General features: G+C 41.5%; 4 protein-coding genes across 8 annotated transcripts; 2 read left to right on the forward strand and 2 right to left on the reverse strand.

Moving 5' to 3' along the window:
- Positions 1 to 2,127: 2,127 nt before the first annotated feature.
- tmem255a (transmembrane protein 255A) lies at positions 2,128 to 10,860 on the forward strand. Of its 2 annotated transcripts, XM_079268063.1 has the most exons (10): positions 2,128 to 2,494; positions 5,019 to 5,161; positions 5,666 to 5,728; positions 6,491 to 6,580; positions 7,634 to 7,699; positions 7,862 to 7,950; positions 8,096 to 8,167; positions 8,500 to 8,662; positions 8,840 to 8,986; positions 9,536 to 10,860. In XM_079268063.1, exons 1-10 carry the CDS (start codon positions 2,437 to 2,439, stop codon positions 9,677 to 9,679), a joined length of 1,035 nt encoding a protein of 344 aa, XP_079124189.1. In that variant the 5' UTR covers positions 2,128 to 2,436; the 3' UTR covers positions 9,680 to 10,860. The 2 variants fall into 2 exon arrangements, with proteins under 2 accessions (XP_079124189.1, XP_079124190.1); XM_079268064.1 differs by lacking the exon at positions 8,096 to 8,167.
- Positions 10,861 to 11,609: 749 nt separating this feature from the next.
- On the reverse strand, positions 11,610 to 16,032 carry zbtb33 (zinc finger and BTB domain containing 33). The gene is made up of 2 exons (XM_079269376.1): positions 15,872 to 16,032; positions 11,610 to 14,913 (listed from the first exon to the last, which is right to left on the reverse strand). Exon 2 carries the CDS (start codon positions 14,909 to 14,911, stop codon positions 13,034 to 13,036), a length of 1,878 nt encoding a protein of 625 aa, XP_079125502.1. The 5' UTR covers positions 14,912 to 14,913; positions 15,872 to 16,032; the 3' UTR covers positions 11,610 to 13,033.
- Positions 16,033 to 17,670: 1,638 nt separating this feature from the next.
- On the forward strand, positions 17,671 to 20,832 carry nkap (NFKB activating protein). 4 transcript variants are annotated; one of them, XM_079268520.1, is made up of 8 exons: positions 17,671 to 18,220; positions 18,928 to 19,008; positions 19,141 to 19,205; positions 19,285 to 19,377; positions 19,487 to 19,532; positions 19,610 to 19,810; positions 20,164 to 20,313; positions 20,410 to 20,832. In XM_079268520.1, exons 1-8 carry the CDS (start codon positions 17,808 to 17,810, stop codon positions 20,582 to 20,584), a joined length of 1,224 nt encoding a protein of 407 aa, XP_079124646.1. In that variant the 5' UTR covers positions 17,671 to 17,807; the 3' UTR covers positions 20,585 to 20,832. The 4 variants fall into 4 exon arrangements, with proteins under 4 accessions (XP_079124646.1, XP_079124648.1, XP_079124647.1 ...); XM_079268522.1 differs by having other exon boundaries at positions 19,490 to 19,532; positions 20,410 to 20,831; XM_079268521.1 differs by having other exon boundaries at positions 19,288 to 19,377; positions 20,410 to 20,831.
- A 437-nt stretch (positions 20,833 to 21,269) lies between these two features.
- ndufa1 (NADH:ubiquinone oxidoreductase subunit A1) lies at positions 21,270 to 22,173 on the reverse strand. The gene is made up of 3 exons (XM_079268525.1): positions 21,951 to 22,173; positions 21,774 to 21,863; positions 21,270 to 21,356 (listed from the first exon to the last, which is right to left on the reverse strand). The coding sequence occupies exons 1-3, from the start codon at positions 22,050 to 22,052 to the stop codon at positions 21,336 to 21,338; spliced, it is 213 nt and encodes a 70-aa protein (XP_079124651.1). The 5' UTR covers positions 22,053 to 22,173; the 3' UTR covers positions 21,270 to 21,335.
- Between the last annotated feature and the right edge of the window lie 298 nt (positions 22,174 to 22,471).

Here is a 22,471-nt window from a genome sequence, read left to right on the forward strand (position 1 = left end):
ATTATGAAACAACAGATTCACACATTTAATATTATTTACATTAGGTAGGCCTGTTGTCTCTGCACATGCATGCACATTGATCCAGTTGCCAACGCCAGCAGCTCCATATAGACTCCTGCAGCAACTGCTTACCATATGCTCCCCTCTGGAGAAGTTCAAGTTGTCCCTGATCCTATCTGCACGCCGGTCACGTAACGCTCTGTTACCCCATGTAAAAAAAGAGTGGGCGCGGGGGACTTTTTTTCTTCTTCTTTTACATGAAAAGAGAATTTGCGTCATGGAACAAACTGTTCTTTGAGATTTGCGCGGCAATAACGTGCACATGTTCCTGTGTGTGCGTGCTTATGCATGTGCATGTTACAGTGAAGGCTTTCTCACCAAATAAGGGAATTTGCAAGGGACTTCTTCCTACAGAAATAATACTCATTTAATAAGAAGAAAGAAGAAGAAACCATTGCTCAGGTACACTTCGACACGTGACACGTCCCAGTCGGGGATCGAACCGTTGACCTTCCGGTTCCCAGACGACCCTCTTAACCCAGTGCGCCACGTTCATGAAAACATCCAACAGGTTTGATGTTTGGTAATTTGATTTAACAATGGAGCAATTTGTGAAGTTCCGGTGGCTTGCTCCAGAGCACTGCTGTACAGTGTGTTACCTAATCAGCAGCCCTTTAGTCACGCTAATAGTCAGCCTGAACACCCAAAACTATTTGGGTTGCCATTTACGCAACATGATATCGTGTAAGGATGTAGGTTTATAAATACAATTGTATTTCAAGCTAAAATTGCTCTGTGTGCCTATATGCAGAGTAGCCAGGATTTTAGAAATTCTGAGGTTATGTGTCCAGGTCTGTCACGGTAATTGCAACCCCCTCAAAAAGTATGAAAAGAGCTATGTACTTTTTTTTTTACATTATATTTGTTCAGTTAACTACATTCTGTATTTTCAATTAGCTAAATGATTATAACAAATAAAATACATTGCATAACATTTTCTGTCATGTTATTTTCCCTATATGAGGATCTAGATAATATTAGGGCCTGAATTCTTTTTTGTCATTGGTAAAACCCCAAATTCCCAGAAAAAACCCTGAGGAAGCTACAGCCCTGTCAATAAAAAAATGAATAAACTGCAACCAAGTAAAGCTAAAAGGTAAAAAACAGAAATGCAAAAAAGAGGCAACATATATCATTCTAAATGTATAGCCTGAGGATGGTTTCATGATTTTTTTTTACCTGTGATGAATGTGATTGCTGTGCATTTCCAGTATCATATCTTGGATTTCCTCAATGCTGTCAACCTTCATAGCTTACTTAAAGTAAAACGCAAGATATAAAACAAAACGTACGGGGTCCTTTTGCGTGTTCAGAACATTAAGCCCCAACGAACGAAGTACGTGAAGGCAGCATGTGTCACGTTGTTGCATAATTCACGGTTCATTGAATGTCTGCGAGCTCTTGTTGTGTTGTGTGTCTAACGCATGATGGCGCTCGATGCTCGGCCTGAATATGGTCCTGACCTGTGCCACCTCCAACTTGTACTGTCTCCCAAACCAAATCAAATATAAGCTACATACACTGCAGTATAACACATTTCAAACCTATAATTATTTACTTGACGCCATGTGATGTTTAACAAGCTCTCACATTCACTGTTGTACCCCTGCTTTCAGTGAGAGACACTCAGGTGGTGACCATGAATGCCAGCGACCGTTACATTTACCTCTCTCAGTGACTTTTTATTTTTTACTTTATTCACATTACTTGTATTTTCCCAATTACAAGCGAAACACTAAAACTGTACTACCTTGTTTTAAATCCCAAACCCATTATTTGAACTGGTCAATTAACGTCATCTCATTCACCTTGTAGCTTGGAACGTTGACGTTAACCTTTAAAGTAGCGTTACAGCACGGACGTTTCCCAGCGTTACTTTTCCTTAAAACGCTGGAATACTTGCATTTCGGTGGATGTTTGTGTAGAGAAGATATGAGGAGACTGTGGTATTACTCTGACCGTTAAACATTTCGTTAAACAAGTTCAAGTAGTAACGTCTGTCGGTTGTTTTTTTGAGTAACGCTATGTGTTTGACATGCGCACACACAGCCAGCAGCAGCAGCAGCAGCGGCATCGACCCACCGTCCGACACCGACACACCGCGAGGACGGAGACCGACAGAGCTGACGTGAGGTATCAAAGCCGCGGGGATGTGTGACGGACACGGGCTGGGCGAGGACGGAGGGCGGTTGTCAGATAATGCCACACAGCAAGCCAAGACGCCGTTTGCTCCCGATTGTTCACAGCTATCGCTACAATATACAGCGGAATAACCAATAACGTTGAGTCGTGATTATTTTTGTTATTTTTTTTTGGTGTAACGTTAATTTGCAAGAGGATTGTCCAGCGGACTGCGTTAAACATCCTCCAGCCAGCATGCCTCCTCCTCAGAGCCTTCAATCCAGCAGACTGACCCTCTCTGAAACAAGCATAGGTAGGTGTGTGTGTGTGTGTGTGTGTGTGTGTGTGTGTGTGTGTGTGTGTGTGTGTGTGTATGTGTGTGTGTGTGTGTGTGTGTGTGTGTGTGTGTGTGTGTGTGTGTGTGTGTGTGTGTGTGTGCAAGTTCAACGGCTGGTCTGCAGCAGGTTTGATCAATTAAATAATGTGCTGGTTTTACTGGTTTGGATTGTATTACGCTCCGACAGCATTATTGTAATTGCTCCTACACACAAAGGTTAATAATTACACCACTCGCTCTTATTTTGGTCGGTTAAAAACACCAACGTTATGTTTTCTTTCTCTCACAAAAGCAGACAAAAACACTCGTTGATCTCCAGACAGTTTTTTTCTTCTGGTCGATGCCTGCAGCGCGTCACTGCAGGCGCGGCGACGTTGAGTAACCACAGGAGCGCCTGGATGTTTGGCTCTGATGGTTAACTGCCGGACACGCAGATCAATGCAGGTTGGCCGTTCTGCTACCATGATGATAACATGAATAAAAAGGGTATTTTTGTGTAGGGGGAAATCTGTGAATATATTTTGTGCGTGTTAGTGCTGCCCATAACAGGTTGTTCTCACGAGATGGTACTGGTAGTACTCAATCACAGTTGATGGCAGAAGCATTCATGTGAGATTGCTTTAGACTTCGTATTCATTTTAAGGCAATTTTGGAGAATGACAAGTAGCCACTTACTGGAGCATCACTGGACTGGAAAGGCAGAGATAGGTTGGTGGTGTAATCATATTAAAATGGTTATGTCACACAATACAAAGTACTGGATTGTTGTACTCAGTCTACAGTGTAAATAGAAGACGCATCCATGTACACTTTCTTTAGACCTCCTATTCATTGGAGGGCAATGTTTGAGAATGAAAAGTAGTCACCATGGAGCATCACTGGACTGGAGAGGCATAGATAGGTTGGTGGTGTAAAGGGATGGTTATGTCACACTGACCATCGGTGGATCTATTATACTAATCTAATAACTGTACCCATACTTAGTTGTAGATAATATGTCTTTAGCCATGTATGAATTTGAGTTAGAACCAGAGGACGTTGATTAAATCAAATGTATCAACAATGTTATTGCTTCAACCTTATATCGAGAATCAGATAAGATATTAAGTGGCAAAATTGTTGTCATTTCATATGATGTTTGGCCTGAAAGCTAGAATTGGAATGATGTATCTCTGAGATTAAAACTGAAAGGATGTGATGTGATGGTAAAACCAGAGACATTTATTATTCATTTCAGTGATGCAGAACAGCAACGTGCATTGTGTCAATTAGCTGTAATTTAGCATCTGAGACCAGGAAATAACAACAATCTACAATACAGAATTACAATGAACATACTCCCTGACGAAATGAAGTATCATCACAATATAATGGTTGTTATAATACAATTGTTGATATATTCCGAGGTCATTAATCTGTTGTTGTGCAGGCATCATGGTGAGAAAACGTAACAGAGAACATTTGCTTTCCCTGCTCAGTGTAGTGACTTCTTATTGATCTTTAGGTTGGAGCATCATACTTCAGCAGTGACATCTGTATTGTGACTTACCAACTCTCTGTTTCCAAAAATTGATAAAACAGAACATAGAGGTGACGTCGATGATCTATTAGTCTGACGATGAGCTTTTTGAACACCGCAGAATAAATAAAACAGGAAGAGGAAAAAAATAGATGGAGTAGTAGTCGTCAGTCTGACCACTGCTGAAACAAATGCATTAAACAAAATAGTTTAAAAAAAACGTTGGACTGAACCAAAAGGCCCTGAATCTTCTTAGAAATCATTTTCAGCCAGCAGCTCTTTGCAAGACGAGTCTGTTTTAAATCTGAGTGAATGTTGTAAACCTCTGGCACTTCGTTTTTTTTAATCAATGGTTGTCTTTGTATTTCATTTGTGCATATTGTTAATATGTTGAGGTTATATGACTTCTGAATTGCAAACCGTTCACATATTTAGTTGTGTATTTTAATCTGTTCTTATATAAATGATGGTTGTATTATTAGTATCTTGTGCTGAATGTCGTCCCGTCTGTCCTGTCGCACTATGACATCACTCAGCCAAGTTCTTAACAATATTTGTTTCAATGCCAACACAGTTAATTCAATTGGTACCAGAATAACAACTAACTATACAGTATACGCTTACCTGGCATACCTGCATCATATAGTATCAGTTGGCTGTAAAATAGTCACCCTAATTTGAGCCTTTCAAAAAAAGTTACATAAACAGTATGAATATGTCAAGTAAAGATTGTTTGTTTTGTTGTAAGTTGTTTTGTTTTGTTTCTATCATGAGCAACATAAGAAGCCATTTTCAGAGCTAAATACTGCAACATAATTGGCCACTCAATGTACATGTGACAGAGAAACTGGAGTCCTCTTTAACTCCTTCCCATTGCATCAACGCTTGTGGTGGATTTTAGTTGCAGCCTCATCCTCTGATTTCCCATCACATTACTGCCCACGTCACAGCAGTAATGCTCTCTCATTTGTCGTCTCACAGGTTCCTTTAAGCGGAGGAAGAGGAAATCCATAATCGTGTTGGTGTTGCTGCTCATCGTATCCGTGCTCATCCTCATCTTTGGCCTGGCAGCGACTACCAGGACGCAGAACATCACAGTGGGCGGCTACTACCCAGGAGTCATTGTGAGTGCACGTTCACACCTGCCACAGCAGGCAGGCCTGTCAGAGTTCATCATGAGTGAGGTGTGAGTGAAGTGAGAGTCTTTCCAGCCAGCTCTTCCCTCTCGTGCTGAAACTAATTACTGAAGGTCTCTGAGGGTTGAATTTTCCTCACATTCATTATTCAGCATCACTGTCATTAGGGGCTGAGTGAGGCAAAGTATCTCAGTCCACAAATGTGTTTTCTTCACAATACTCAGCTTTTAGCATTCTGCTTCAATTAAAGAGCGACTAGGAAAGCAGCCACTGTATGTCAGCTAGATTTCTTAGGATGAGCCTTCAAACGTCATGCTCAAATTCACTTGATTCATAGTTAAATGCATTTTGCTTAAAGGTTGATGGTTTATTAGAGAGTGAACACGCTGAAATTCTTCCATCGGGGCATCACAGAAACACATGTTTTATATCTAACTGCTTTATAATGAAATGAGATCAATGCCCTAACAGCTTTTTTTCATTTTTTTCCAGCTGGGCTTTGGCTCTTTTCTGGGAATTATCGGTGCTCATTTGATAGAGAACAAGAGGCAGATGGTAAGAGGATTTATATTACCTCTTTGCATTGAGATCACTTTCAGTGCTTGGTGTCTCCCTCACAGAAAACTGTCATTAAATTGTGTATCAGCCCCAATGACCTTACGACAGCCTACAGGCCTGATTATGTTATTTAAGTGACAACAGAAAGAGCAGACCTGACCCAGACTGTGAGTCCCACTTCGCCTGAGGAGGTTTGTGTATCGGAGAAAGTATCCTGGGCTTTGAGGGACATGCAGCCAGAAATAGAAGTAGGGTGTAAGTTGAGGAGGACCGATGTCTACACTGGAATGTGGGGAAGGAAACTGCAGAGTAGGGGAGCAGGTGGGAGGTGCCGGGCAGGGACTGTCAGGGCTGCAAATGAAGAATGGGTTTGTACCGTGACACCTTCTCACATAACTCAGCAAGGTTTGGATGGCTGTAATCCCACAAATGATTGAGCTATGGCATGTTACACCACACTGCCCCTAAAATGTATGGCATTTCCCATAAAATGTTTTGACACACAATAAAATCCGATGATTTATGTTGTGGTCGTGCCAGCCATGAAGAACATGACGGGGCCACACAGCCCCCGGCACCCTCATCCTATTCCGTTCATAAGTAGTCCTGCATGATGATACACATTAGTGATGAAAACATAACCCAATACAAAAGTACTGAGAGGAAGCAATTAACCGTGTTGCTGTTTAAGTTGAGTTTATAGTTTCAAAATCATTACGCAGCGATAAAGAGTGATGAAGCTGATGTTTTCCTTCACAGTTAGTGGCATCCATGGTCTTCATCAGTTTCGGAGTGGTGGCCGCCTTCTGCTGTGCTATTGTCGATGGAGTGTTTGCTGCGAGGCATATTGTAAGTATGACTGAGGCTTCTATTTATTTAACCAAACTGATAAATGATGAATATGAAAACGTATGCCCTGACTTATAACAAGCTGATTAATCAATACCATCCCCATTAAAGCTTAATATATTCTGTCTGCATTAGACCTACAGTAAAACGAATGCCCTTCTGCAAGGCCTTTGCTCACATGTGGCCGTCTGTAGCAGCTGCTGTCCCCGTCTCAGCGAGACAAATATATAATGTGGTAGAGGCAGGTTCTCCATGATGCGAAGTCCTTAAGACGATAATAAATAACCACTAATGCACTCTTGAAAACAATTACGCTAAAATAAGTTATGGCTGGGTGAAAAGTGAGATCAGCACTATGAGCAGGCTTTCATTAGCCAGTAGCGTCAGTGAAATGGAACATTTCTTTTCAGACCGTCTTTTTGTGCACTGAACTCCAAAGAGGCTATTTAATAAAGAGAACGAGTATGATGCCGTGACAGACTGAAGAGATGATGTGATGCTGTCAGATGCTTTACATTGTCTTTTTTCTGACTCTTACATTTATCTACATTTTCACCAACTGAATCGCGTTTTTGGTGCCGTAGGACAAAATTCTTTCTCGCTTTACCCCAAATATACATCAAATATAGGGCTACACAATTAAGTGCATAATAACCACAATCATCCTTTTTGTTATGTGCTATAATCATGATCTACTTCTAAAGTGCTTGCATCCAGTCAAATGTAAAGTTTCTGGCCCTTCACAGGTGTTCGTTTGAGGCACCTAGCAATAAATTAATAATTAATAAAATGATCACAAACTAACTTACATAATGAACCTGAATTTCCGTGTCCCCGGTGGTCTTTACCGAGTTAATAATGCAGCCTTGCTTTCTAGCTGTCTATGAGGTTTTGATCGATGAAGTTTTGCTGTCATTAATAATGCAGCACTAATCACATACAAGCTCTTGTCTCTTTGCTTCTGCTTCTTCTAGTTCAGTTTGGTTCGTAAGTAGACCGGCGATGCATTGTGCTGTGAAATCTATAAAAAAAAATATGTTTATTGTACTGCAGGACCTCAGGCCTCTGTATGCTGGCCGCTGTGAGTATCACTCGAGTGACACTTCACCTGAACGTGATGTAAGAAACACATTTTATTTACTCTATCTGTTTACAGAAATACTATTAATTTCATCCTCAGTGTACGTGTTAGCCCTGAAATTGTCTGGGGGCATTGTTAGGAGCCAGAATCTGACACAAAGTAAAAAGGACAACTTATTTGAAATCATTTTTGACCGTCAGGTGTCCTGTCAGACGTCATCGCGGACATCCTGTAACCTGCGCGTAAAGGGCAACACCTGTTACTGCTGCGACCTCTACACCTGCGGGAAGTGAGTACGCCGAGAAAACGGACAAACCTCCGAATCAGTGGCTGCTGACTTTGCTGTGCTGCTTTGATTGTTTGGATTTGTTCTGCACTGCAACGTTGATTGTATTAGAACAAGACTGTTTCTTTTCTTTTAACCTTTGTTTCAGAGAACATCCTCTTATGGGACTTCAGAATAAAGATGTTTTGAAAAAGTTTAGAAAATCATCCATGATTTGGAAGTAGGTCCCTTTTTTTTCTAGAACCATATTGGCGATGTAATGATCAACTCATAAGTCATGACTACAGTAATGTGTGTGGAGTCTTTGTGATGTAACTCACTATAGAAATGTGTTTTTAAGGTGCCATTTCCTCTCTGCATGTCCTTTTTGTGTCCAAACCCTCGTCCATGTCCTCTGTGTCTCTAGCTCGTCATAGACTCATATATCTCTATAAATCAAAAGCTTATGTTTTTCCTTTATTGCGTCCTGAATACAAGAAGTACAAACTTAATCAGTGACCTTTGTAGCTTGACTGCATGCCGTCTCCCTCTCTGTCCCACCCACTGGTCTAGCCATGTAGAGATGATGGGAGGCTACCACGAATACACCGATGTGAAGAGCTGCCAGGACGTGGTGCACCTCTATCACCTGCTGTGGTCCGCTACAATCCTCAACATCATCGCCCTCTTTCTGGGCATCATTACTGCGGCAGTGCTGGGAGGCTTCAAAGACCTGGTGGGTACATTTGTTAAGCAGCAAAGAAGAGAAGACACCGTCGGACAGCTGGGCTTAAATACTGCTGAATGTTTTGAAATAATTGTGGCTTTGTCAGTATGCGCTGAGTCAAGCAATTGTAATTCTCTGGTGTTTGAATTTATAGAAACTGATCAATATTCTTCATGTCCTTGTCAGATTCCCTCTGCTGCCTCAGAGAGTACATCTGAACCAGAGGCCATCACAGCTCCAGTCCGCCCACAGCCTCCTCCAGACACCACCACCATCAACTCATATTACAACACTGCCCCCTGCCTGCCGCCTTACACTGCATACGACCTGCAGGTAAGGGGCCAATTAAATCAGTGACGTCTAGTTCAGCTCGAGTGTTTCATTCAAAATTATGATTTTTTGACGAATGAAATGTACGTGAAAGTGATCAGGCAAAATGATGATGTGAAATGGCATTTAACTGCCGGATTAACTGGAACGTTTCAATGCCTGCAGTCAATAGTATCTTCTTACACTTTCTATTCATCTCTTGGTTTTCTTTTCTCACTGTCAACATAAAAATAATCTAAATAACGTGGTAAATGTCTGCAGCAAAGTTAAAACAGCAGTTTCAGATGAAGATAAACCCAAACTAACTGATACAACGACTCTTTCACAATCTCTCTGAACTCTTTGAGGAAGATGACCGGAGAGAATAAACCCATTCAGGGACCAAATTCTTAATATCCTTAAATTTAAATTGTGCACTCTGTGCATTCTATTTGTATATTAATGTACTCCGTGTTCTTATCCCTTAGGGGGATAAAATAAGTGATGAATTGACTATTCTGAAGCCAAAGTCGTAAACAGATCATTCTAATAAATGTGTTGTCTCGCCTGCAGGGCTCCTGCCTGTTCCCCGACTCCTCAGCTCTCTCAGATGACTCCCAGTCTGGAGCCAGCCACCTGTGGCCCACTATGATCCCTCCGCGCTACACTCCTCCTCACACCCATCCCGACGAGAAGCCTCCACCGTACAGCCCATGATGCGGCTTCAAGCAAAGACGGCGCCTGAAACGTTGTCGGGTGTCTTTAGACGCCGAATGCACTGTTCCTCCGAGCTTTTCCTCACAATCTTTGAGAACTGTGTTGATGGAAAGGTGGTGAGGAAGAGGACGACGACCACGGAGCACACTCACTTTGAGTTCAGCCCAAAACACTGAGTGTTTGTCTCCCTGGGCACCACTCACACTCATGGCTGCAGTGTGTGTGTGTGTGTGTGTGTGTGTGTGTGTGTGTGTGTGTGTGTGTGTGTGTGTGTGTGTGTGTGTGTGTGTGTGTGTCTACACATCGAGAGACAACCGGATCAAAGCCAGGACTGTTTACACATTTATCTGCCTTAATGCTTCCAGCGCTGTAGCTCTTGGTCTCCTGGACTTATTCTGTGCGAAAACTCCAAAACTCTCCTCCAGCTCATGCTTTAAATTGACTTCTCTTTAGTTCATATTGTAAATACTTCATGCCTCGAGCGGCAGAGGATAACGTCCTCACTGTTTGCAGTTTTGATCTGGACTGATGCTCACAGCCACGACCTTCTTGTGGGATCGAAAATTAAAAACTGTAGTTGTAGGCCAAAGCACTTTCTTTAGCCGTTTAGTAGCAAAGTAGACAGTAATGGCGGTATTACATGCTCGTAATGTATGTACAGCAGTGTGGTATACAGATGCTCCTTTAGCAGTTAAGACGAAGGTATCCGAACAGATCATGGTATCTATTTATCAACTCTTCAGTTTATGTTCCAAAACATCTTGATCAATGTGTGGTGCACTTTGCAGAGCAACGTTTATGAAGAAATAAGTTATTCTGCAGTAGATGTTGAGGAAGGACGGTTTAGTTAAGTTGCACTTCAAACCCTATTTATTGTCTTTTCACTAAAAGCTGCCAAGAAGGTAAACATATATCTGTGTCTCTCTCTCTCTCTCTTTGTAAGCAGTCGTAATGTCACATCTATGAGTTTAAAAGTGTTGTCTCTGTCAGGCCGAGTGTGGACAGTCAGTGCTGGATTCACTGACATGAGACGGGAGATAATGAAGAGTGAAAATGACTGTTGTTCACTGAGGAAGAGAGAAGAGTAAACTTGGTCCATGAGACAGGTCTCTGTCAGCTTTAATCACTGCTTTTCATCATTTAAACACTTCCTCAGGGGCTGATTGTCAGTTCCTCTTTGTCTTGCCATTAAAAAATGTTTTGTGTAATTCAAAGAATGTTTCCTCTTATTCAAGGCAGCAACACCACGGTCGCTTTGATCCGGACTGAAACATTTCAACAGCTACAGGTAGCCATGAAACTCTGCCAACATTCATTGTGCCCAGAGGATGATCCCGACAGACCTCAGTGATCTCAGCTTTTCCTGTAGCGCCATCATGAGGTCGACATTTTTTGGTATGACGAAAATTCCTCCTCCGTTTGAAGGATTGCCACAACGTTTGGTGTAGATGTGCATGTCCCCCTCTGAAGAGGAAACTAGTATCTTTGGTGACCCCGTAACTTTCTACATGCCCATCATCTCGCCAAACGTGAGTCTCTGACCAATTACCTGAAAAACGAATTATGTATAGTGCCGATTAGCAAATGCTAACTTGCTAAGTAAATATGGTGACGGTGGTAAACATAAACCCTGCTAACATCAGCATATTAGCTCAAAGCATCGCCTCACAGAGCCACTAGCAAGGCTACATTTCCTATGTGAGCTCACCCATTTCACTTCGCAAAAATATGTATGTCTTATTACACTAGTGAGTTCAACTCTTACACCAGCTTCTGATTTTGTGTATTTTTTCCAGACTTTGCGAGAGGCAATGTGATTAAGACTCATGTTCATCTCAACACAGTAAATAAAATGACAGATATTTAAATGCTGTTGGCGCAAGACAATTAAGTAAAAATAGTAAAAGAATAATTTATTTACCATCAGTGAATTGTTGCTAATTGACAGAAAATGAACATTTAGTTAGATGCCAACAGAACACAGTATTTAATAACTATTTCATGTTGTATACCGCTATAAACCTAATAAATACATGTAAAACAGTTAAAAAGAAAGTGGGATTAATACAAATATACTGTACATCAGACACCAATGTTAATCTGTTAATTAAATAACAAATGTGGCTTGATTTTATTGAATGACACAGAATAGATTCCCATGTTAGCACTACTTTTTTTTTTTTTACTCACACTGACCAATCACTACATTTTTGATACAATGGAAAAAACAAGAGTAAAAAAATTACAGAAAAATCTTCTGGCTGAAGTGCTTTGAAATAATCCTCAATTTATGTCAATCCTATCACCACACGTATGCCAGTCTCTAGCCTACTCTATGAAGGATTTTGGCATTGAAATATATATTAAAAGTGAAGGAACGATGTTAAGCATGGGAAATAAAAATGTACAAGTGAATGAAAATAAAAACAGGTCTAATCAACAAAACAGTAAGCCGTTTTGGCCGTTTTCAAACCACTGAAAAATGAAATAACCATTGTATATCTTCCCTTCCACAACACCCAGATGCGGAATCGCCAACAATCACACAATGAAAAAAATATATTTCCAATCATAATAAACATTCTCTTTAACAGAATGAGGCTTAAAATAGTCTCACATTGGAACAAGCAATGATCAGTTCATAAACGCCTTGAGTTAAACTAAATCCATGACCCGGTAATGATAGATTCGGTCGACTATATATATCCTGTATCTGTTGAAACCACAAAATACATAATGTATCCTGTGAACAAAAGGTTACCCACAAAATCATCCGCTGATGTTTCATATTCCTAAATAGGCAAAGCTCCTAAATGCGTAGGACCGGTTGCATACACAGGTCTAATGTCACGTATTGGCCTGAATGTGTAAGATGATAAAAGTAAAGTTTTTATAGATATAACTTCCCGCATACAGTGAAAAATTTAATACTCATGATTTAGCTGTTTATTACAGGTAGTAAGACTTCTTGCATGGATTTGTTCCTTCATCCTCTTACTACGTGGGAACCACTGCTATATGGTTTTGCTAACATGACTATCATTTCTTCCAATGATACAAAAAGATCATGCTATTACACAAGCAGAGGAATATGATTAAAGGTCTGGTCATATTGCGCTTTCATCCTGCAACTATTCCTTCCGTCTCCCTTCAACTCAAGTTGAAGAAATTCAATCAATCTCCAGAGTTACAGACATTATTCACCAAGTTTAGTACAATATTACACCTTAAAAATGTCATTGACAGGAAGCAGACACTTAAGAATTACAGAAAAATATTGTTGACATGGAACCAAGGAGGAAATAGGCGGGTGTGGCACCAAAAAGGCACAGGTAATGGAGCAGCTCGTGCTGCTCAGTAGGTCTCTGGTATAACAAAGTCAAACTCTGTGGCTCCCTGTGGAACACAGTTAACGGTCGACGCTTGTCGGGCACGAGCGTTGGGCGTCATCTGAGCGTCGGGCTCGACAAAGATGTCGTCCCAGTTCAACATCCTGCTCTGAGTAGAGGAGTGGACGTCTTCGCCGACGGCGGCTATGTGATGCACGCTGCCATCCTCCGATATGACGGGGACCCCCTCCCCGTCCGTGCTCCACGAGTACGGCTTCATCTCCACCGTTTTACACGGCAGGAGTCGGTACAAGTTGTTGTCCGTCTCGTCTTTCTCTTTCCTCCCGCTGGGATCCTGGTTGTGGGCTTGCTTGCAGTGGGTGGACAGCAACTGGTAGTTCATGAACATTTCATTGCACACCAAGCACTGGTACCTCCGCTCTCCCGTGTGGTGGATTTCATGTTTAGTTCTGTACTCGGCCAGTGCAAAGACCTTGTTGCAGTGGCGACACGGATACTTCTTTTCCCACGAGTGGGTGTTGAAGTGACGACGGAGACTCGTCAGACAAACGTAGGGCCGCTTGCAGACGACGCACACGAAGAACGTCTTCCCGTCCATGGTGAGCTCATAGTGGTCCTCAAGCTCCATTTTGGTCTTTTTCTTGTTTGGGCCGCCCAGCGGTGAGATGGGTGTTTTATCGAACGGTTTCAAAGGCGTCGCCATAAACGACCTCTTCCCTCTATTGACTTTAGATCCCCCTTCGCCTGGATCTTCCTTCACCGGGACAATGTCGTATGTGTTTTCTCCAATATTTGCATACACTTTACAGCCGGACGAAATCGAATCAATCGCCGTGGTTGTATTGAGTGTCACTGTCTTTATTGGTGCTATGGCCGATTTGGGACTGTTCGTTTGATTTGCTTGGCCTTCAGTCAAGTCTAGGAGCTTTAATTTGAAATCCCCTTGCTGAGAGGAAGCAGAGACCTGCTTCTTGTGGACTCCCGGTATATCGCGGTTTTCCGAGGACTGAGAGGCACTCGAGGGCTCGGGGGTGACATTGCTTGACCTGGCTGGCGTTGTTGGGGCACTTCCTGAGGAAACTCTTACCGGGGACGCCGAGTTATTGGAGCTGCTGTCTGGACTGTGCAGAGGGCTGCTGTTGGGGATGCTGGGGATCGGCCCACTGATGATCGGAGGCGTTACAGGACTTTTTTTCAAGGGGGCGCTGGCTTTCTCTTTTGGTACTGCATGATTTGATTCTTCATTTTGTTTTGATGCTGCCTTTCCTGAATCAGCTGTATCCACATCGATGGAGTCACCAGATTTGGCTTTCTGATTGGCCACTCTGGTTTGCGCATCCGTTTGTGAGACAAACATAACATCACCGTCCGAGTCCGAGTCGTTGTCCGCCGGCTTGCTCGTCTGATTGAATTCCTCGGCAGATATGGAGAAAGACTCTGCGATGATGGGCATCATCTCTGCGGGTGTGCCACTTTTGCTCTCTGTCTCCTTTGACAAACCAGGCAGACCCTTAACTTGTGACAACGGTGTCCCCAAGTTTGCAATGAACTTGACTCCCAGTATCTGTCCAGCATTGATGAGCTCCTCGAGCATGTCGGAGCGGACGCGGAAAATCTTGGAGCTGTAAATGTAATTGAGAATCTCCTCAAAAATCTCCGCTCTGATGAAGTTTAACTCGATCACTTGTCCGGCTACACTGAAGAGCTGGTGGAAATACATACTCGAAGCAGACAGAATGGTTTTGTGAGCTCTGAATTTCCTGTCCTGTATGATAATGGTGACGTCACAAAATAACCCGTGATTCCGCTGCTCATTCATCGACTTCAGCACAGACACTGCATACTGTGTGTCGGTCGCAGAGATCAGCTTTAGACTCGGCATGGCTGTAGAGAAAAAAATCAAAGAGAATAAATGATGATCACATTTATCAATCCACAAGAAAGGGCAGAAAATGACATTATGGTGACATGCAAGCATTCAAAAGGTGAACAATCAGGACAGTTTGTTCAAGGGCATCCTGAAACCATCTGACTTTGTTTTCTTTTGTTTATACAACATTGTGGTATGTTTGTTTTTGTGTAAATCGTCTTAAAGAGGTGTTGATATATGCTGTTGTATTTGTAATCATTATACTGCAGGGCATGTCTAATTTATCAATAGATCTTTTATGTCATTTTCGATACTTAAAAGTACATTTTTTTAAGTGCTCTGGTGGCCAAGCTTTGTGATAGTTATACTTTTAGGTTATACTATGGAGCAGAAATGTCCAATAATTTGTCAGTCAACATATTCCCCCGATTTCAATAAATATGCACGTATTTATGAGCATAAAATATAATTTAAAGTTCTCGGAAAGGCCGTGTTTTAGTCTTTAATGGAAACAGGAACAGTCACAGTATGCACTTCAACATCAATGTTTGTAGTCGTGCTAATGTTAGGCATCATAATTTAGTCCGACATCAAAAACAATAACGTTACCTTAGCCACACGTTAGCTAACGTCACACCTCAGTTTAACAAAGTTGTAGTAACTAGCTTTGAGCTTAGTCTCGCGTGACATTGCACACGTGCATAACTACGTTTGATAGGCTTTAACGGGGACGTTTGCTAATTTAATTAAAACAGTATTAATGCAATCGATCTGATATTCAAACATCGTAACGGGCTAGCTAACAAAGGTAACTAGCTGCGTTTCGTCCTCACTTCCTCTTTCATGAGGAGGGGGCAGCGCGGCCTGCTGTTTAGCATCTTGTTAGCATGCTAGCTTCAAACACAACACCACGACGGATGCGTGAGATCTGTTTACGGTAAACAGCTGCACATACAACGACTTCTGTTTTACCTGCAACCCTGATGTTTGCTGACAGGACTGAGCAGGACCACCGACACAGACTGTAGTATCGTAGCTGGCTACAGACAATGGCTAACAACACACAACACCCTGCCGACTGAGCTACAGCCTCATTGATGGGACAGCCACAAGGAGTCGCCGTCGTGTAGGATTATCAAGCACACATGTAAACCGTAATATCATTACAATAACAATACATAACGTAATTTGTTAGTGTTAAAACCACAATGAAATCGTGCCGTTAATTTAGCAGAAAGCGGTTAAGTTAACGTGTAACTGTTTACGCGCCGGTTTAGATAACTACCGGTTCATTCCCTTCAAAATAAAAGTTTACTGCGACGATCTCTACATATATTAAATAAGAGTACAATACCTGGAGCGATCTCTTTAGGCACAGGTTCTCTTGCTGACGTCCCGATGGAGCTGTTGAATTCTGCATGAAGCTCATCGGACATGGTCTTCCTGCTCCTTCCCTTATATCTATCATATTTTCCCGCGTGTTTTTGGATGTAATGCCGCTTCATATTTAACCCCGTAAACAGTACTTGCTGCTTGCAAATGAGGCACGTAGCGGTCGCATTCAACTCCGTGAAAAAGAACTCCATTGCCAGTGCATCTTCAAGTTTATTGCACACCGGCTTCACGGTTCTCTCCAGTTTAACGGTATTAGAAGACATATTGCTTCTGGCGCGTCTCTGATGTTACAAAACACACGGACTACTTTACAGATAGAACCGGTGTTGCTGTGTGGAGCATCCCGTGGAGTTGCTGGTTGCTCGGTTAAAAGTCCACAGACCACATTGATTTGAACTTCCGGTGTTGTGCCTGCCCACCGAGATCTTCGTCATGTATCTCGCGGGAGGTCGCACACTCCAGATTCGTCAATAGAGTCGCGTCAACGGAAGTTCACGCTAGATCACGTGGTTCATGGAGACAAAACTCTGTTCTTTTTCATGACAATTGCTTTTTTTTTAATTATTATTTTTTAAATAAATAAATAAATTGAAAACTGGTCTCTGATATGGGGTTAAGTTATCAGTAGAAAAGTCGGAAACTGAGAAAATGTTATGACCAAGGAGTAAATAGAGTGAAAACATTTCAATTAGGGGTGGATGAGACGGTCACATGGAAAAATCACATTGATAAAATAGACGATAAATGTAAAACGTTTTGAAAATGATGAGATGCTTGGCACTATGTGGGGGACTGATAAAGTTACTTTGAGGAGCATTTATACATCTTTAATAAGGTCAGTCCTGGATTACAGATGTATTGTGTTTGATTCAGCTGCATGTATGGTTTAAAAAAAACTAGAATCCAGTTGCAAGCATTAAGAATATGCTGTGAGGTATTCGAGTCTTCAGTAGAAGCACTGGGAATGATGACACATCCTCACTTTTCTCAAAGATACTGGACTGATGGGAAGAACATGAGTCGAGAGCTCGTGCGATAATGCTCAATTTAGTTCCAATTCTCCATTAACACCGAAGAAAAAGAGGACGGTCAGAAACATGAGCAGGAAAGAGGGCAGCTCATTTGAGACCTCGGCAAGATGTTTGATGTAGTGGATATTCTGCAAAATAACTCAAAAAGTGAATGTTTTCAAGTATTATTTCAATATCTTAGACGAACTAATATTAGTCAGAAAATATGAGCCAGTTATTTTAATTTTATTTCATTTAATTTTATTTTAGTAGTAGACATCCTGATCCACACTCCTTACCAGTTGGTGGCGGTAACGCACCAATTCATTGCTTGCCAATCGCCAATAAACCTCAAAAAAGAAGAAGACTTCCTGTTGTTGGACGCTTTTCTTGCGTATCACAGAAAACGCGTGTTCGTTTTTCTTTTCTCTCTCTAAATACTAACTATTTTTAAAAATATATTTTTATCTCTAGTGTGTGAGAGTTTAAAGCGGTCAGTAGACATGCCAAAGTCGGACGGCTCGAGCTCTGACGGCGGCGCGGAGCCCCGGAGTCCTCGTGCCCGGAGACCCCGGAGTCGCTCCCGCAGCCGCCACCGCGAGCGGAGCCTGTCTCCGTACAGCTTCGGGCCCAAACTCCCGAAACCGCGCAACAGGGAGAAGGAACACGAGGAACGGGACCGCAGGTTCCGCGAGGCGAGGAACATCAGACGGATCCGGATAGGGTCTCGGTCCCGGTCCAGGTCCAGGGAGCGACACAACAACAGCACCACCGCCACCAACAACAACAACAGCGGTGGCTACAACCACTGGTCCGAGCAGCGGGACGCTTCTGGAAAACACGGAAGCTTCAAAGATGAATATTACTACGAGCAGCAAAGAGACGACGCTCAGAGACAAGATGCGTTTATTGCCAGGTAAACAATGCAAACACTAATATTACAGAGAATGATCATTATATCGATCCAGTTTCATTGAAGGGTCACTCCAGAACTCAATGTTGCATCTCTGACTGTATATAACAGAAGACAGATTAAAACATACCCTGCCTCCATAAATAAATATATTTTAAACAATCCAGGCCCCCAATTTGTGATTGAGGGACTTCAACATGAATCTTTTAAAATCACAATATTTTTCAAATATTTCCTTAATCTAGTTAAGGCTCATGAATTGTTTTCTTTCAGTTTTTTTTGTTAAAACAGTCTAAATCAAATACCTCAACTTGATAATAGTAAAAAGCTTTTCCAACATATTCAATGCAAAAACAAAGCATTCGTATTTAAAGAGTCAGATTCAGCCTATTAGACATGAATTGATCTATTTATATGGCTACATTACAACTCTTTGATACTATATCAACTGCAGTTATAAAACAAATAATATACTTTTGGAATATTAATTGATTTCAAGGTTTCAATTCAGTAAACCAAGATATTTTGCCTGCTAAATTATCCAGAAACAGTTTAAAAGATACGACTAACTTGTTGAAATCATTATCACAATATTAATGCAGCTATTTTCCAACATCTCTACAGTGGATCCTACAAAATAACGTAACACCTACAGTGTGAAACATAACAAGTTGTTTCTTCAGACTTCTGCATCTGTCTTTCTGTTACAGGCGTCTGCAAGAGAGAGAGAGGATTGGTGAGGTAGGTTGTCCTGAAGTTTGGGGATATTCACCCAGAGTTAAAGAGCCAGAGTAAGTCAACAATCGCACCTCAAAGCAACACGTGGTTTTTCAGAAGCACCACACATGTTCATCTTATTTTTGATTATCCGGCTCTGTAGTTAGAGGATGAAAGCTCACGTTTCTGTCTTTGTTCTGCACCAGCTCTGATGAATTCACACCAGTCGAAGAAGACGAGAAAAACAGCAGTTCAGAATCCAGCTCAGAAGGTACAGCAGTGTTTGAACGTGAATATTACATTGATATTGTTATGTCGTTTGAATTTACAAACACTTCTGTTATTCATAGAAGAAAAGAAAAAGAAAAAGAAGAAGAAGAAATCCAAGAAAAAAAAGAACAAAAAGCACTGCGAGGACAGCGAGCTGGAATCAGATTCAAATGGTAAGATTATCAATATCATAATTATATGAATTCAAGTCTTTTTAGTGAGTTATATCAGTTATATATTTCTTATCTTTCATTGATTTTTTATCCTTTTTTTGTCTTTCAGAAGAAGAAGAAATAAAGAAGAAGAAGAAGAAAAAAAAGAGCAAGAAGTATGTGCTAATATGCAGCTTCAGTCACACAGAAAAGGGACATTTTGATGAACCAAACATCTCTTGTTTCCTTTTAGGTCAAAGAAGTCCAAGAAGAAGAAGGTAAAGAAGAGTCGGAAGGAGTCCAGCAACTCGAGCAGTGAAGAGTCAGGGGAGGAAGAAGAGGAGGGGGATCCCAACGGAGTGATGTGGGTGGAGAAGACCTGCATGGACGAAAATGTGGTCGGCCCCGAAGCGCCGCTCACGCACGACATGTCGCAGGACGACAGACCTTTGGAGTAAGTCGGTCTGACGTCATGTAACTAAAGCTCTTAACATCTTTAGGATTAGAATTTCCAAAATAAAAGCAGGACAACTTCCTGTCATCTGTTTCAGCAGAATAAAAGGGACGCGATCAAGTGTTCATCATTTAGCTCAAAGCAACACAAACAGCAAAACAGTTGCTCAAGAAAATAATCCGCAATAAGATGAATACATAAAAAAATCATTGGTCACTTGCAGCCCAAGGCGTTGGCTTTGTAATATTTCTGTATTTATACTTTTTTCAGAATCAGAGAACATTAAATATTTTGTTCTACTTTTATTATTTTTTTTACAAATTCATGACTCACCTCGTTTTCTGTTCTTCCAGTTTTGGTCACGCACTGTTGCCGGGTGAGGGTGCTGCGATGGCGGAGTACGTGAAAGCGGGCAAACGTATCCCGAGAAGAGGTGAGATCGGTCTCACCAGCGACGAGATCGCAGACTTCGAGAAGTCCGGCTACGTGATGAGCGGCAGCAGGTCGGTGATATTTCTAAGTAGGACGACTAACTCTGTGATGAGATCCTTTCAGATCATTACTGTGATACTGACGAGTTTCCGATGTAACCCCCGCAGACATCGTCGTATGGAGGCTGTGCGTCTGAGAAAGGAGAACCAGATCTACAGTGCAGACGAGAAGAGAGCTCTGGCTTCCTTCAACCAGGAGGAGAGGAGGAAGAGAGAGAGCAAGATCCTGTCCAGCTTCAGGGAGATGGTGTACAGGAAAACCAAGGGCAAGGAGGAGAAGTGAACATCTCATTTGTATAGACAGGAGGGGTATTAATGTTTCATTCTAACCACATTCAGTTTGAGTTGAATGTACAGTGTGGTGGGAGGATTTTACTTTGAAAGAGATGTGTGTAAGACTCTGTTCTGTTTTATATTTACTCACTGGAGAGTCTTCCCTTTCAATTGTTCAACCTTAACTTGTTCTTGTAAATGTTTCTCCTGATCACAATGGTAAATAAATTTTCATTTTCAAGTTGTGGCTTTCACATTTTTTATTTGATTTAATTTATTTTCAAATGTATTTAACCAGTAAAGGCCTCATTGAGATTAAAAAGCTCCTTTTCAAGAGTGTCCTGGCCAAGACAGCAGCACATTATGTTTCAAAGTACAAAAGAAAATTATTTCACAGTGGCGTATATACGGTAAATGAGAATTTTAAAGAGCAAATGGCTCAAAGCATCTACAGCCTGATGGACCTTCCAACTGCTTCAATCTATTTTTTTTATTCTTAAAGATAGGAGTTGAAAGAAGGTACATCAGCAAAGATTAAAATAAATGAAAAACTTCATATTATTGTATAAGATTTTTTTCTCTGCTTTTCTATTTGATCATTCCTGACATCTCTAATTTTTCTTTGAACTCTAAACTTTCAGCAGCAATGAATTATTAGATGACTGTCTGAAAAGACTGAAAAAAATACAAACAGCTGAATGTTAAATATAATCCTTTAATGTACAACGTTCTTCTTGTCAGGATCTCCGTAGTTCTGTTCATCAGTGGATGTTCTCGAGTCCCTGTTGAGGAAGAAACATATTATATCTCCAGTCTTTTTAAGGTACATATTTGCATTTAATTTGAATACATGAACTGACATGGTCAGGTAATATTTAAAAAAAAAATGTTTTATTGTCCTCCAGACAGCTTCTGGTTTTATTTCAGCTGGTTATTGAGCTCTAACTAGAAACTTCGCATCACAGTGTTTACAGAATGACGTCTCATGAACTCGCTTCAGCACTCGGGAGGGAATTTGTTTTTGTTTTTAATGGATTTTCCTTAATTTCCAGCATAACTCTGTCCACCTTCAAACCAAGTAGAGGTTTATTCAGCAAATGTTAAAAACACCTGTGTAGGTGAACAAAGTTATGTTCTTGTTTGTGTTCATGAAGAAGGTTTAAGGGATAAAAAAGTGATATGACACATGGCCAACTCACCTTGGAGTCATGATACTGCCCTGATCCCGACACTCGCTTGTCTCTCTCCATCAGATACCACTGCCAAGGAAACCGAGCGATCCTCTTTTCCTACAAGGAAGAACACAGTCTTTAACTTAGCGCTTTAGTTTAGAGGACAACAACACTGACATGCAGCACGGTCTGCATCCTCCTTACCTTTCCTCCGTTGGTGAACTTATGGATCTGTGCGGTGGCGACGCCGGGAATGATCAGACACACGGTCATGACGACGAAGCCCGGCAGGATCTCATACCACATGATGACACCCGGTAACGCTCAGGCAGACAGAGAGCAACGGCGATGACAACCAAGTCGCCCTAAGACAACCTTCGACCGTTTATTTTGCTAAGGAGCTAACAAAATGTCGACTCTCCTGATGACCCGGAACAAAACAACACTTCCTGACTGACTTTTTCAAAAGAAAAGTATCTGCTCTACAACGATGATAAAAATCGTCATTGTTGTACCAACAACTAGACTATTATGCCATCAAACGTTAGTGTACATTATTGGGAAACAAATCTGTTGCTATATTTGCAATTATATTTTTCAAAGATTGCCTCCATGGTTAACATGGTTACACGGAGAAAAGTTTCTTTCAGCAGCGAATACAACTTTTCATCACTACTTTAGGTTGTGTTATCATTAAAACATCAGCTGCTAACTGAACACTCAGA

Source organism: Melanostigma gelatinosum, assembly GCF_949748355.1.
Source record: "Melanostigma gelatinosum genome assembly, chromosome: 5".
Taxonomy (NCBI): Eukaryota; Metazoa; Chordata; class Actinopteri; order Perciformes; family Zoarcidae; genus Melanostigma; species Melanostigma gelatinosum.

Coding starts and splice junctions, on each gene's coding strand:
- nkap (XM_079268520.1), top strand. CDS start 17,808: ATGCCAAAGTCGGACGGCTCGAGCTCTGACGGCGGCGCGGAGCCCCGG. Junction 18,221..18,927: donor CAAGATGCGTTTATTGCCAG/GTAAACAATGCA, acceptor TTTCTGTTACAG/GCGTCTGCAAGAGAGAGAGA. Junction 19,533..19,609: donor AAGAAAAAAAAGAGCAAGAA/GTATGTGCTAAT, acceptor GTTTCCTTTTAG/GTCAAAGAAGTCCAAGAAGA.
- ndufa1 (XM_079268525.1), bottom strand. CDS start 22,052: ATGTGGTATGAGATCCTGCCGGGCTTCGTCGTCATGACCGTGTGTCTG. Junction 21,864..21,950: donor AGTTCACCAACGGAGGAAAG/GTAAGGAGGATG, acceptor TCTTCCTTGTAG/GAAAAGAGGATCGCTCGGTT. Junction 21,357..21,773: donor GGCAGTATCATGACTCCAAG/GTGAGTTGGCCA, acceptor CTTCCTCAACAG/GGACTCGAGAACATCCACTG.
- zbtb33 (XM_079269376.1), bottom strand. CDS start 14,911: ATGCCGAGTCTAAAGCTGATCTCTGCGACCGACACACAGTATGCAGTG.
- tmem255a (XM_079268063.1), top strand. CDS start 2,437: ATGCCTCCTCCTCAGAGCCTTCAATCCAGCAGACTGACCCTCTCTGAA. Junction 5,729..6,490: donor TAGAGAACAAGAGGCAGATG/GTAAGAGGATTT, acceptor TTTCCTTCACAG/TTAGTGGCATCCATGGTCTT. Junction 8,987..9,535: donor ACACTGCATACGACCTGCAG/GTAAGGGGCCAA, acceptor TCTCGCCTGCAG/GGCTCCTGCCTGTTCCCCGA.